This window comes from Camellia sinensis, chromosome 4 (genome assembly GCF_055761805.1).
Source record: "Camellia sinensis isolate YWXY chromosome 4, ASM5576180v1, whole genome shotgun sequence".
NCBI lineage: Eukaryota > Viridiplantae > Streptophyta > Magnoliopsida > Ericales > Theaceae > Camellia > Camellia sinensis.
The window spans coordinates 175232604-175245698 of record NC_138964.1 but is presented as its reverse complement, the minus strand read 5'-3'; the positions used below and the strand labels follow the sequence as shown (position 1 = coordinate 175245698).

Sequence of the window (13095 nt, the reverse complement as noted above, 5' to 3'; positions counted from 1 at the left end):
TTTGTGCGTTCAAATTGACTCAAACCAACTCATACTTATTGAGAAGGTGAGCGGGTTAAATAATTAAAATCGACAGATTATTAGACTTGCGGGTCAAAAATTATCAACTTGTTTACAAACAAACTCATGTATATGTAATTCACCCAAAAAACTCATCTATATGTACATGTAGAATTACATTGATTTTACCCACATGCAATTTTTCTCTAATCCTAGCACCATTAATCAGATAACATCCAACTCTCATTTTCATTGCTTTGTTTTTCCCCTTCTTTTCCTTCTTAATTTGATTGTTTATACATTAATTTGTAAAATATAATTTTAAACGTTATACATTTAATTAGTTTGTAGATTTTGTGTTGAAATTTAGAATAAATAATAGTTTGTTTGATTAAAATTAAATAATAATAAATTAAGATCATATGTTCACTAATGTTAATTCAAATTGTCATTGGTTTGAAATCGTTAAAATATTAAACCAACTCAGTGATTTTAAAGATGAGTGAGTTGGCAACAAGTTAAAAAAACCTTTCAATTTTCGACTTTCCCTCCAATTTAACCCTCATTGAAATGTCATCCACTATTTGTGGCTCTAATTATCTTCTTAATATTCAAGTATCACCACATTATAACTACAATCTCGTAAAGATCTGCTGATCCAACCACAAGCATAAATGAGCATAGATCCTTTATAGTAATTTTTTCCAAAAGTGATCCTAAAATAATGTGTTGTGCACGTAAGATCTAATATTAAAGATTTTAAAGTAATTTGTTATACCCAAACATTAAATCTTAGTCATACAACACATCATTTTAAGAACGCATTTAAAAAAAATACTGTAAAAGATCCCTGCTCAGCGTAAATTGGCTTGTGTCAACATTCAAAACCCATACATTATTTGACATCCAAATAATTAGTTGAAATTCACCCACCAGCAGCTGCACCCTTATGCAGACACGCTGCACTACCCAAAATCTAACATTCAACGTAAGCATAGCTTTCGGCTGAAGAAAAAGAGATAAAAGGGCAATTCAGTGCACAAAACTCCAACCATTGTAAGGTTTGGAACTGATCAGATGTACCCAGTCTGCAGAAAGACTACTTCCATACAGAGAAAGAGACTCCAGCCATTGTAAGGTTTGGAAAGAATCAGATGTCCGCAGACTGTAGAAAAACTATTTCCATACACAGAGAGAGATGCTACCCGTTATTGCAACTATACAATGGATGTTGTAGGCAAGCTACTCCATATAAACAAAATTAAAGGCACTTAACACAAGAATACCTTGAATTCCTCTCCAATCACTCCATCGTGTATTCACCTGACTCTGGTCAGAGAAAACCATCACCCGCCTTCTCCCTCTCCATCCCACTCCCACTATATATATATATATATATATGTGGAAATTAGACTTCAGAACAAACTCATGTAATCCAATTTGTGACTCCAAGTAATAAATGAACTTATAATGCGAAAGTAAAAACAAATCAGCCACTGGTCTCATTTTGGATGGAGTTCATGTATCCTTCAACCTCATACTTCTGGTATACTGCTAGTTCATTCTCTTCCCACCATCTCTCTGCTTCCTTCTCGGTGAATTTCTTTCGGCTGCAATACACCATTCCAAGGTCCAATTATTGTTCAAAGTTCATTTAAATTTCAAAGAACTACAGCTTAAAACAATGTGACACCATTGATCATTTAAATTTCAAAGAACTACAGCTTAAAACAATGTGACACCATTGACCCGGATATGGATAGCATTAACACAAAATCACAGTATGAGATGGAATAACCATCCATATTATAACTTATAAGAAGCTAATTTCTCATCTATATTACCTTAGAAGTGAGGATATGGACACATGACACAACATAGAAGCATTGACTCACAAATTTTCAAGATCAAGATAGACATGGTGGGGACACATTGACAAACAAACATATTTTATATATATATATATATATATATATCAAAATAATAACTTATTGATTTATTACATTAAGACATATTTACATTTTAAAATTTTAAAACAGTGAAAAATTATTCATTTTCTACATTTATATTTTGGAAAAGGGGCATGAACAAAAAGCCCTGATTTATTTTAAAAGTAAAAGCTTTATTCCAAACAAATTGAAAACTTTAGACTTCAGGATTTCTAAAATTTAGAAGCCCATAGGAGGGATTTACAGGGGTAACTTCACACTGTTTTGATTTTAATCATTTGTCCCCAAGTTTTTTTCTTCAAACTTGCATCAAGGCTCATGTTTTTCATGTCTCCAAGCAATAGACACGTGTGTCCCCAAGTGTTCAAAGTGTGTGCACTTCTAAAACAATTCTAAAATATAATAAACCACATTTGGACGCATGTCCATTACATGTCTAACATGGACACAATACCTTCGTAGAAGTGTCCGTGCTTCACAGGACAATATACTTCATTAATAACTATTGTTTTCTTTTTCATTTCTTACAAGGAGCCATTTTTTTTTACATATACAACAACTAATTGATCGAACATCCATGCAATAAAATCCCATTGACGTAAAATGATTCTGATGGATAGACGATTACCTGAATCTCACTCGCTTGAGACCCTTTTGCCCGCTCGGCAATGTTATAAACGTAATGTACACACCAGGTTCATGCTTTTCTACCCATTCTGGCTTCAAGGTTTTGAATCCATTTTGTCTAGAATCTGTTCTTTCGACAATCGATTCCTGTGCTAATATAGGGCCACCATGATACAAGTCTCCATCAGAGATTGATTTTAGGGTATTGGAGAACAAGATAGGAGAACTACACACACTACCAACTTTTCTATCTTCTAGTGGTTTGACTCCATAAGGCAACATTGTTTTCACACCATTTAGGGTTGGGCTACCCATAGGTATGGATGCTATTTGAGACAGATGAGGACTAACTTGATCTTCCAATTCTCTTCCACCATAAAGTTCTTCTGACATAGTATGGAGCTGCAACAAATAATATATGTTTCACACTCCATTTATTATTGAAGTAATATTATATATATACACATGTATGGATATGTTAGTAGAAGCTAAAGCCATCAATCATATACATTATTCCACCAATATTATCAAACACCATTTATTATTGCTCTGATATGCTCCCATTTGGTAACAGGTTTTGATTTGTTTTCCAAATTTTTTTGAAATTGGAAATAAAAATGTGCTTGTAAATATAGCAACAGTTTTTGTAAAAATTTCTAATTTGAGGAAACAGGGAAAAAATGTTCACTTGTTTTCAAAAAAAAGCTTTCATTTCCACCTCCCTCCCACACCACCTCTGTCCACATCCTCCAGCAACATACCAATCATGATTTCTTGTTTTTGTTTTTATCTGTTTTGAAAAATGAGTGAACCAAACATATTTTGTTTTTTGTTTTTTGCACCCAAAAAAAAAAACATGTTTCTTCTTTTCTGTAAATAGAAAACATGAACTGGAAATGTTACCCAAATAATTAGGAAAGGAATGATATTAGTTCTGACAGATCAGGCTTCTCATTATTAAATATATGAATTGTGGGATCACTATGCTATACTTGTGGAAAATATAGATATGCTTAATGAAGCTTATATGTCCTGTCCATTTCTAGGAAAAAAGGCATTCTCAAAGATTAATAAGCCGAGGTTTTAGAAACATGTGGCATTTAGCCAACAGAGAAAATAGTATATTACCTTCAGTGTCAAAACTTTCATAACCTCCTTTGCTGCTTTAGACTTGGCAGCTTCCTCCTTTGCCAGAGACCAACTTTCTTCGATTCTTCGTTTACATTCATGAATTTTTTCGCTTCTTGTTTGACATAGCTTTTCAAGACTCACAGCCTATTAAGAGTGTATGAAGATCAGTAGATGTAATACAAGATGAAGCAAAGGCTTTTATATTTTCTAATGTAATAAAATCTATACATCAAAATGGATTAAGGAAATGCCAAGTAACAACTTACTCACTGACCAAACTAAAATGATAGCTACGGTTATTTGAAGCGATAAGTAACTATCACCACCACTGCATTTTTTTGGACAGAACATTTTCTAGAAAAAGTTTTCCGCATTTTCTAGCATTTGGTATGAGCACGACAGAAAACGGAAAATGAAAATCAACAGAAAACGTTTCAAGCTTATTTAGGCAGAAAATGTTTTCCATTTTTGAAAGATGGAAAACATTTTCTAGACTAAAATCTTACCAATGCCACCATCCCACCACCACCAAACTGCCACCTCCGCCAACCCAACACCACACTGTCACCTCCGTCAACCCACCACCGCCAACCCACGACTATCTCCGCCACCACTAATACAACCACTAGCACAACGACAGAACAAAACATAGAAAAACATTTTCTATGAAAAACAATTTTTGGAAAAAGTTTCCATACTTTTCCTCCGAAACAAATGGGAGCATACATGAAAATAAGACACCAGATCCAAACTTTTTTCCTTCGTAGGAATTAGGAAAGGAGTCATAAATCTTGGTATAAAAAAACCAAAGATTGCGGGGATAGAAGAAATTCACAAATGCAATGCGATAATGTTTGCATTAATTTGTCTCAACAGAAAAATGTAAACTAGTGTTTCAAGAATAAATATTCTGGAATAAAAGACGAAAACAAATTTATATCCAAGTGCTTAGGCAACAAATCAGAAATAAAAACAAAATAAATAAACAAGGATGAGAAAAAAAAAAAAAGCACAGCTCTGTTTCTTGTTTCTAACCAATACTAGAGGTGGACACTCACTACATGCATGCAATTTGTAACTGGATCTAATAATTATGATAGTTATTTGAAGCAGTTGGAGAGGATTGAATCCGTCCATATCAGTTATCATGTTCTGGGGGCATTTTCAGAAAAATTAAAAAAAAAATCTGACATCTACACCAAAAGAGGTGTTTGCTTCATATATTAGTATAGATATTCCTTTCTAAAGAATTCAGCCAACACAATATGATAATTCATTTTTTATGCATTTTTTTTTCTTTTTTTGAAACATCTATGCTTACTTTATTGAGTACTGTCTTCTAACAAAAAAATTCTGTATTATCATGATACAAAGAAAAATCTCGAACCCCACTTATGATTTAGATTAACTATCTCACATAATTAAAAGAAAGCTATTATTGACCTTGCGACGACTTCTCAAGGACAATACCATGTGAACAATAAAGAATAACACACCAAACTCAAGTTGCACTGGACAGACTAGAACAGTCTAAAAATAGCTTGTTTGTAGCTAGTACAACTACAGGCAGTCAGGACTCGTTTTCTCATGAAGCAACTTCCCTAAAAAATACAACACAAACAACCATCCAATATAGGACTGCCTTACAATTTTAAGAACCAGATAGCTTATTTTTCTGTTCAAGAATTTACTTATATGAGCAAGATGGAGCAAGATTGATGTCACATCCATATAATGACAAACAGTCAAGTATATGTAATACAACTTTAAAGCTTCAAACATACATGTACATACACAGGAGCAATTACCAGGAGCAATTACCTCAGCTCTCAGCTTCTGAATTTCTTCAGTTAGAATATTTTCTGACTCCAAGAAGCCCTTCTCCACATTCACAGTAGTCGAAGTTGGAGATTTTGATCCCAAGTGGATCCGTTGTGAACACGCAGGAGGAGTTAAAGATAATTGATTCTCTGCAACAGAAACGTGGGCAATCGTGTTTTCTCTATTGTGATTTTTAAATGATTCAGGGCATGAGACCTGCCCCCATCTCGGAAACCCATTTGAAAAACAAGAAACGGGATCTAAATGCTGTTGATTTAGATTGGATTGGCTGTTCTCATTAGAAGATTTTCTGGTTAAAATCATTGGTGTAGCAGTTGCCTCTTCCCTATCTGTATTTTCATCAGAGTGTGTCTTCTGAGTGGTCAATAACAGTCTTGGACTACAGCTTTCAAACTTTGGAAGTCTACTCAAGTGTGGAATCATTTTTAGGTGGTTAAAGCATGGATCACAGACTCGAACATGCTTGCTTTTGTTAGGTGCCAGAGCTGCATTTGCAGCCTTCTTGCTGCTACATCCATGGCAAAACAAAAGACCGCAGTTATAACAATTATGCTTCTTCTTTGTAAACCCAAAAGCCACACCGCATCCTCTACAAACAGATTGATCAGTACTAGAGATAGATTTGTGTAAACAAATTGCAGCTGTAAAATTCGATCCACAAGTTATATTTTCTACCTGCCTATCTCTCAAAGCCACAACTAATGTTGGAGAGTTCCTATCTTCAGTATCACCTAATCCTAATTGCCCATTTGCCCCTTTTCCCCATGTATAAACACTTCCACTTGATGTCAAGACAGCAATATGATAAGTTCCCGAAGAAATATCCCTAACAAACTCATCTTTAAGCTTCCCTTGAACAATTGTAATTGATTTATCTTTGGCCTGTGGATTCCCCAATTGCCCGTGTACAGCACTTCCCATTGTAAAAACCTTACCCATGTTAGTTAATGCAATAGTCAACATTCTTCCACAGTCTACTTGAATAAAATCATGATCCACAAGTTGTGCAACACATATTGGTAAGAGCTTCCTCTCTTGATCAGCATGTCCAAGTCTTCCTTTATCCCCATCTCCCCATGTAAATAACTTACCACCTGGACCATTATTGAACTTAAAACGATCAACCATGATTTCCACAATTGCTGCTGTATGCCATGGCCCGCATGCAATGGATTTCACCCTTAAACCCTTGAGAGATTCAATTTCTTTTGGTCGAGAAATGCTCAGAAGATTCCCATGCCCAAGAACCCCAAAAGTCCCATCTCCATAAGTAAATAACTGGCCAGACGTGGACACAATTGCTATGTGCCATTCACCACAAGCAATTTGTGATACACTTACACCATCCAAAGAACCAGAGATTCTACGTGGCAGCCACTGGCTCCTGTTACTATCCTCACCCCACGTGTAAAGTTCACCAGAAAATGTAAGAGCACATGTTTGATATTCACCACAAACAACTGATTTTACGCAGACCCCAGAGAGGGATTCAACAATTTTTGGGTACGTAACATCCATATTAACTTTATTTCCGAGCCTTCCTCGACTCCCCTCACCCCAGCAAAAAACTTCCCCTTGTTTAGTAACTATGGCAGCATGCTTTGCTCCTAAAGATAATTTATGTACATCTAATGCCATGGAAGACTCTAGTAGTTTGGGTAATAAAGCATCGAATTGCATTCCATTATGCTTCGAAAATTTATCAAACCCACCCCCCAAACACCCCCGTTCCATTCCTTCTCCCCAGACCAAGACATCCCTCAAAACATTTTTTTCTATTTGTGTTGATACATGAACAGGTTTCTTTAACCCACTAAGCATACTAGTTTGAATTTCTGTGCTGGAATATACTGTTCCCCTCTTCTTGAGATCATCTGGTTCAACGTATGGAGAATTTGGAACTAAAATATCCCTTACATTTTGCATGCTTGACAGGCTTGATTCTGAATAAAAACTATCAGAAGAACATGATAAGCCATCAGAAAAACACCTCTCTGAGATTGACTGAGTGGGACTACCAGATACGCTGTGAACCTTCAAAATAAAAAACAAGGGCATCAGACTATTGATAAGAGTGTAATGACACAAACTCATACATCGTATTGGAGGCAGGCATATTATAATATTTCTCATCTATGAAACATGGGTACTCCAAAAATATTGCCATTCAAGTATCTTGGTACTTACTCGTACAGGTAAGGATGTGGCACGTACTAGGTACGTGAAATACTTTGGGTATGACATAGGTACGTTTCAGGTACTTCAGGGCATAAATGAAATTTTTAAAAATATATGGGTACTAGAAATTTTTATTGTGCCTATTTTTAAAAACTTTAAAAATATAGGATTCAAGGACTTTTGCAATTATAAAACCTCTAAAAAATAGTTAGGTTTTTTTTTTTGAACATTACAATGGCCCTGTTTGGTAGAGCTGTGGGAAAGTGCTTATAACTTATAACTATGAACATAAGCTGATTTCTGACTTATAAATTAAGTTTCTCCTGTCCCACTCAAAGAATAAGTTGATTTCTGACTTACAAAAAGTTATAAGCTGCATTGTTAAGCTAAACCAAACACATCAAAATAGCTTAAATTAAGCTGAAAGCTGAAATAAGCTGAAAAAAACTGTACCAAACAGGGCCAATAATACTTCCATTATTTTCTGCATTTGATTTTTTAACTATTAAATGTCATGTACCAGACTGTACCTGTATCCTATTATTTTTAAATTTTTCTATATCGGCATACCCGTACCCACACCCATGCTCTCCTAAATTCTCATAAAGAACAACAGGGAAAAGAAAAATAGAAAGGAAAATAAGATGGGAAAAGGAAAATGACACTTCGTCTTCAAAGGGAAAAGATCCCATGCACTTCATGCTATCACCAGAAAAAAAAGAAACAAATAAATAACATTCATAGTTTCGTCCCACCCACTTGTTTGTATTTAATGGATATTTCATCCTCCAACATATTTACAATCTACAGGTTAAAACATTATTCATAATTATTCCAAGACCAAACTGTTATGGATGTGTGCCTAAACCCTTTACTCATGTGGCTAATTCTCGTATCAAAACTAAGGTTACGTAGAGCAGCAACTGCAATGTTTTGGAATAGACCAATAGGGAAAGCTACAACAAACCTGAGAAAATTTGGTGGTCTCCTCAGAAAGTCCCAGATTATGCTTTCTTCGCATATAGCCAGCTGGGCTATTGACACAAGATTGTGCCACTCTACCGGTTTTAGGTGCAACTAATAATCTGGAATGGTGACACCTGGATATTATGGCTCTCAAGCCTAAGCACCAAGAATCAGCCTGTGCTTTGTCCTTGCATATCTATGTAAAAGACAAATAGAGGCAAATTTTGAATAATGTAATCAAATTTTGAAGGACAATATGTATAAAAAATAAATAAATAGAAGTCCTACACTTACCAGATCAAGAGAGTGATGACCATCTGCATAAATTATTGAAAAGGACTGACTTTCCCTTTCTGGTTGAAGTTGCCTCTGGAAATTTGTCTGTAACAAGCAGATGCAGCATCCATATAAATGAAATGGCATTATCAGGAATGAATAATCAGTTGAAACTATCAGGACTGATCTTCGCCTTTTGATAAATTGTGGCAACTATGGAGAAAAAAATTAAAGCCTAATCATTTGTCTTACTCACACATATGCACACACACACTTATACACGTGTACAAGCGCACGGGTGCACACACACAGCATCACAATCACTTTCTTCTCTTCTTTTTTTTTTCTTTTTTTTTTTTTTTTTTCCCAAGTACAAAAGGGTAAGAGGGGCCAACTAGTGCATGGAAACCCTCCCTGGGCGTGACCGGACAAGAGAGGCCAAAAGAGGCCCGACAATGTGGGGGTACTGCAACACAGGAGATCTGCAGGCACTACCTTAAGATGGGCTTGAACCATAGTCTGACCCTAGCCCAACCAAGGGTTTAGTGGCAAGGAGTCAGTGGCCCGGGATTAATAGGCAAGAGTCTCGTCCCTGAGCATCACCTCAAAGACTCAAACCCATGTCCTCCTGATCACCAAACCACGTGAGATTAAACCCCCACCACCAGGCTACCACCCTTGGGTGGTGTGACAAATCACTTTACAAAGTAACTTTTATGTCCTTACAGTCCTCTGTCCGCGAATAATCTTCGTAATTGAGCTTAGTCTCAATTGCTTTTCCTCCGGACCAGAATACCAGATCAAAAACTTCTCATCCTGAAACCAAAGAGAGAAGTTTCCACTTATATATTAAGAAGTTTCTTTATATCAAAAAGAGAAACAAACAAAAAATCTAGATGATGTTAATTTCCTATATTAAAGCAAAAGGTTGACTTGGCTCAAGTTGGCTACATAGTGACTAAAAAAACGAATAAGAACAATTTGTGTTTCTTTGGTAGCAACCCTGCCAATATACTTCCATCCATCCTTGAGGAGAAAAGAAGTAAATGAAAATAACATCTCCATACTTCATCAAGGATGTCAGAAATCTCTAACACATGATTTTCTAGTAAAAGGGTGTAAGCCAATGTACTTTTTTTTTCCCTTTTTCTTTTGTTAGAGATGATACAGACTTTTTTTCCTTTCTTTCTAGATATCAGAAATAACAATTATCATCATTTCAAATTTGTTGAAATGTAAGCATATCATAATACTGTGACTTGTTTGATGAATACATGGACCATAATTTATCATATCGTAATTATAAATTGGTCCTAAGGTTTAGCTTGAGAGTCAATAAAAATTTGCGCCATCATATTTGACAATCTTTGTAACATTGTTCCAATTGAATTTCTGGGAAGGTTGGATTCAAACTGTTGGATAGATTGACATATATTTTTGGATTGGCCCCTTGTCCTGACAGCTTAAACTTTCAGGACAGTTGGTGATCTAACATATTATCAAAGCTCAGGTTGGTTGAGAGGTCATGTGTTGAAGTCTCTCCATTTGCTTGATCCCTATTTGCATTCTACTTCTCTCTATATGTGTGTTGGATAGCTTGATATATATTATTAGGCCAATTTCCTCACACCTTAAGCTTTTGGGATAATTGGTGATCTAACACAAGCATCAAACTTTAGGGATCAACTGGTATATGGTAGTGTTATCCACATTCTATGATCAAACCACATAACAAATTATTAATGGATCTAGTTAGTTTACCATTATCAGATGCTCGCAGAGTTTGAATGTTTATGACAAGTTAGTTAGGTACTTCTCTAAGAGATGAACTGCTAACTGACACAATTTTCATGCACAAATCCATAAAATAATATTATGCATATTAAAATCATTATGAAGTGCTCTTGTACACAGTTTTCTCTAATTGCCTACCGTGGATAACCTGAAAGGGCAGAATTTGGGCTTCCCTCGTCGCCCATACTTCAGAAGATGTGCACCCTTTTTTAAACCCACAAGTGCCTGCACAATGTTTAAGTCATTTGAAGGAATATAAACAGTCTGTCGAATAAAAATAAAGAGCAATAACATTTTATTTAAACCAATTTGGCTTATTTATTCATAAAACTAATAGTCTTTCCTTTTAAAATATTAAGATCCCTTGTTCTTGTTTTGATTTTGATCAAGAATTAAATTGCTAATATTTCAAAACCTTGATAAAAACAAGATAACAAAAGAAGAGAAACCAAGAAGCATAAAAACCAAATGGGGTGGTATTCTAAACCAATAACCAAGATGTCTCGTGCTCTAAACAAACTGTAAGAATGAAGTTGCATTGAAGTTCATTAGCTAAAAGACAAGTCTCCAAAAGGTTTTAGTTAGGTAATTGCAAGGGATATGTGCAATCACTATCATGAGACACTCACAGCCAGTGTTGTGTCAGTATTATCAAATCGCGATTACATATCATGTACCTTTAACACCAATTTTATACATTGTGTGAATTGTATCCTATAGTCTTATTAACATCCACGAGAATCACTACAACAGGACATTCACACTAAAAAAATGAGAAGATATAGAATAAAGGCACTTTAAAAAAAAAAAAAAAAAAGCCAAATGCACCATTAGAATCCATGAGCCCAAATTCTTATGAAATTGCCGTTAAACAAAACTTTTTGTAACTCAAAAATTTTAGAATCAATTTGAAATGGTCCCTTCCAAAAATCACTGAAGACCAAAAAATATTTTTTCACCATATGAAAATAGCATCCCACAATATAAAGTCGCAAACAAAAGTAAAATCAACAATTTCTGCATCTGTGTGTGTGTGTCAAATTGACATCAACAACCAACACATTTACAAAGAGGAAAAACTCACACTTGAACTCAAATTCATAAATTTAATCAAGGTTCTACAAGACAATGTACATACAAATCAACAAAACAAATTATAAGAAAATCAAACCAAAGCAATGCCTGAATGATCCACACAAACAAAAGCTACTAGAGTGCCCAAAGCCAAGTTGGGTTTTGAATTTAGGCTGTGAATTTTTCTTTAATCATCTCAGATCATATCACTTTATCCGATAATTACAAAGAAAGGTCATACGAAAATTTAGAAAGAAAGAAATCAAATGGAGGATACATCAATCACAAAGATCCATCCAGCAATACATTGAACAAGAACATCATTTTAAAGAATCAAAAAATTCAGTGTATGTAAGAATTAAGACCTGTTCAACTGCTCTATCAGAAGGAACTGCAGCAAGGAAATCTTCACTCATTTTCCAGATGGGTTCATGAGAGAGAGAGACAGAGAGAGAGAGATGGGTATGAATGAATGAATGAATGACAAGAAAAGAAGCAGACAAGAGAGGCAGGAAGGAGGAGGCTTTGGTTTCCTTACAAAGAACAGAATATGTGAGAATGCAGTTGGAGATTCTTCAAAACTCTCTGCTCTGCAGAGCATAAGACAGACAGAGAGAGAGAGAGAGAGGGGTAATCTAAATACAGTCTAGAGAGAGAGAGAGAGAGAGAAAATGAGAGGAGAAAGAGAGAAGAGAGAGGAGATCAATGCCTCTTTATTTGATTCTCTTTCTTTTTTGCTTGGGTGATTCTATTCTTCCATGATGACTATTGTTTACTTGGTTGTTGTGCATATGCCATATTACATATACAGAGAAAGAAAGAGAGAAAGAGAGAGAGAGAGAGAGAGAGAATGGGTTTCTTCTGATAACACTGAACCCAATCACACGTGTTCACAATCACTGTATATAAGCATGTACAGCGATTCGTATGTCCCAAACCAAATCCTTCTTCAATGTGATATACAAATTCCCCGAATTTGGAGGAGTGATTGAGACCAAATTTTAAATATCAAAATTTCCATGTAAGTTTTCAGTTATAATTTATTAATTAGAAATAATTTAAATAAATTAAAAAAATTAATTATTTAAAAATTGATCAAGAGTATTTTGATTTTTTCTTCTTTGATTCAGGAGTGATTTGCAATCATCTAAATAAGTGTACTTTTTGACTTTTTATAAAATATGAATTAGGTTTGAAGTGATGTGTTAGAGATGTAATGTAACTTAAATAAGATAATACAACTTAAATAGAATAGTAA

The 13095-nt window shown here is 35.0% G+C and overlaps 1 protein-coding gene across 4 annotated transcripts; it reads right to left on the bottom strand.

Moving 5' to 3' along the window:
* Positions 1-1155: 1155 nt before the first annotated feature.
* LOC114314990 (Regulator of chromosome condensation (RCC1) family with FYVE zinc finger domain-containing protein) lies at positions 1156-12715 on the bottom strand. 4 transcript variants are annotated; one of them, XM_028261567.2, is made up of 9 exons: positions 12203-12715; positions 10902-10988; positions 9696-9785; positions 8988-9074; positions 8695-8889; positions 5529-7583; positions 3705-3851; positions 2578-2978; positions 1156-1610 (listed from the first exon to the last, which is right to left on the bottom strand). In XM_028261567.2, the coding sequence occupies exons 1-9, from the start codon at positions 12251-12253 to the stop codon at positions 1490-1492; spliced, it is 3234 nt and encodes a 1077-aa protein (XP_028117368.2). In that variant the 5' UTR covers positions 12254-12715; the 3' UTR covers positions 1156-1489. The 4 variants fall into 4 exon arrangements, with proteins under 4 accessions (XP_028117368.2, XP_082723101.1, XP_082723100.1 ...); XM_082866975.1 differs by having other exon boundaries at positions 10912-10988; XM_082866974.1 differs by having other exon boundaries at positions 9465-9785; positions 12203-12635.
* Between the last annotated feature and the right edge of the window lie 380 nt (positions 12716-13095).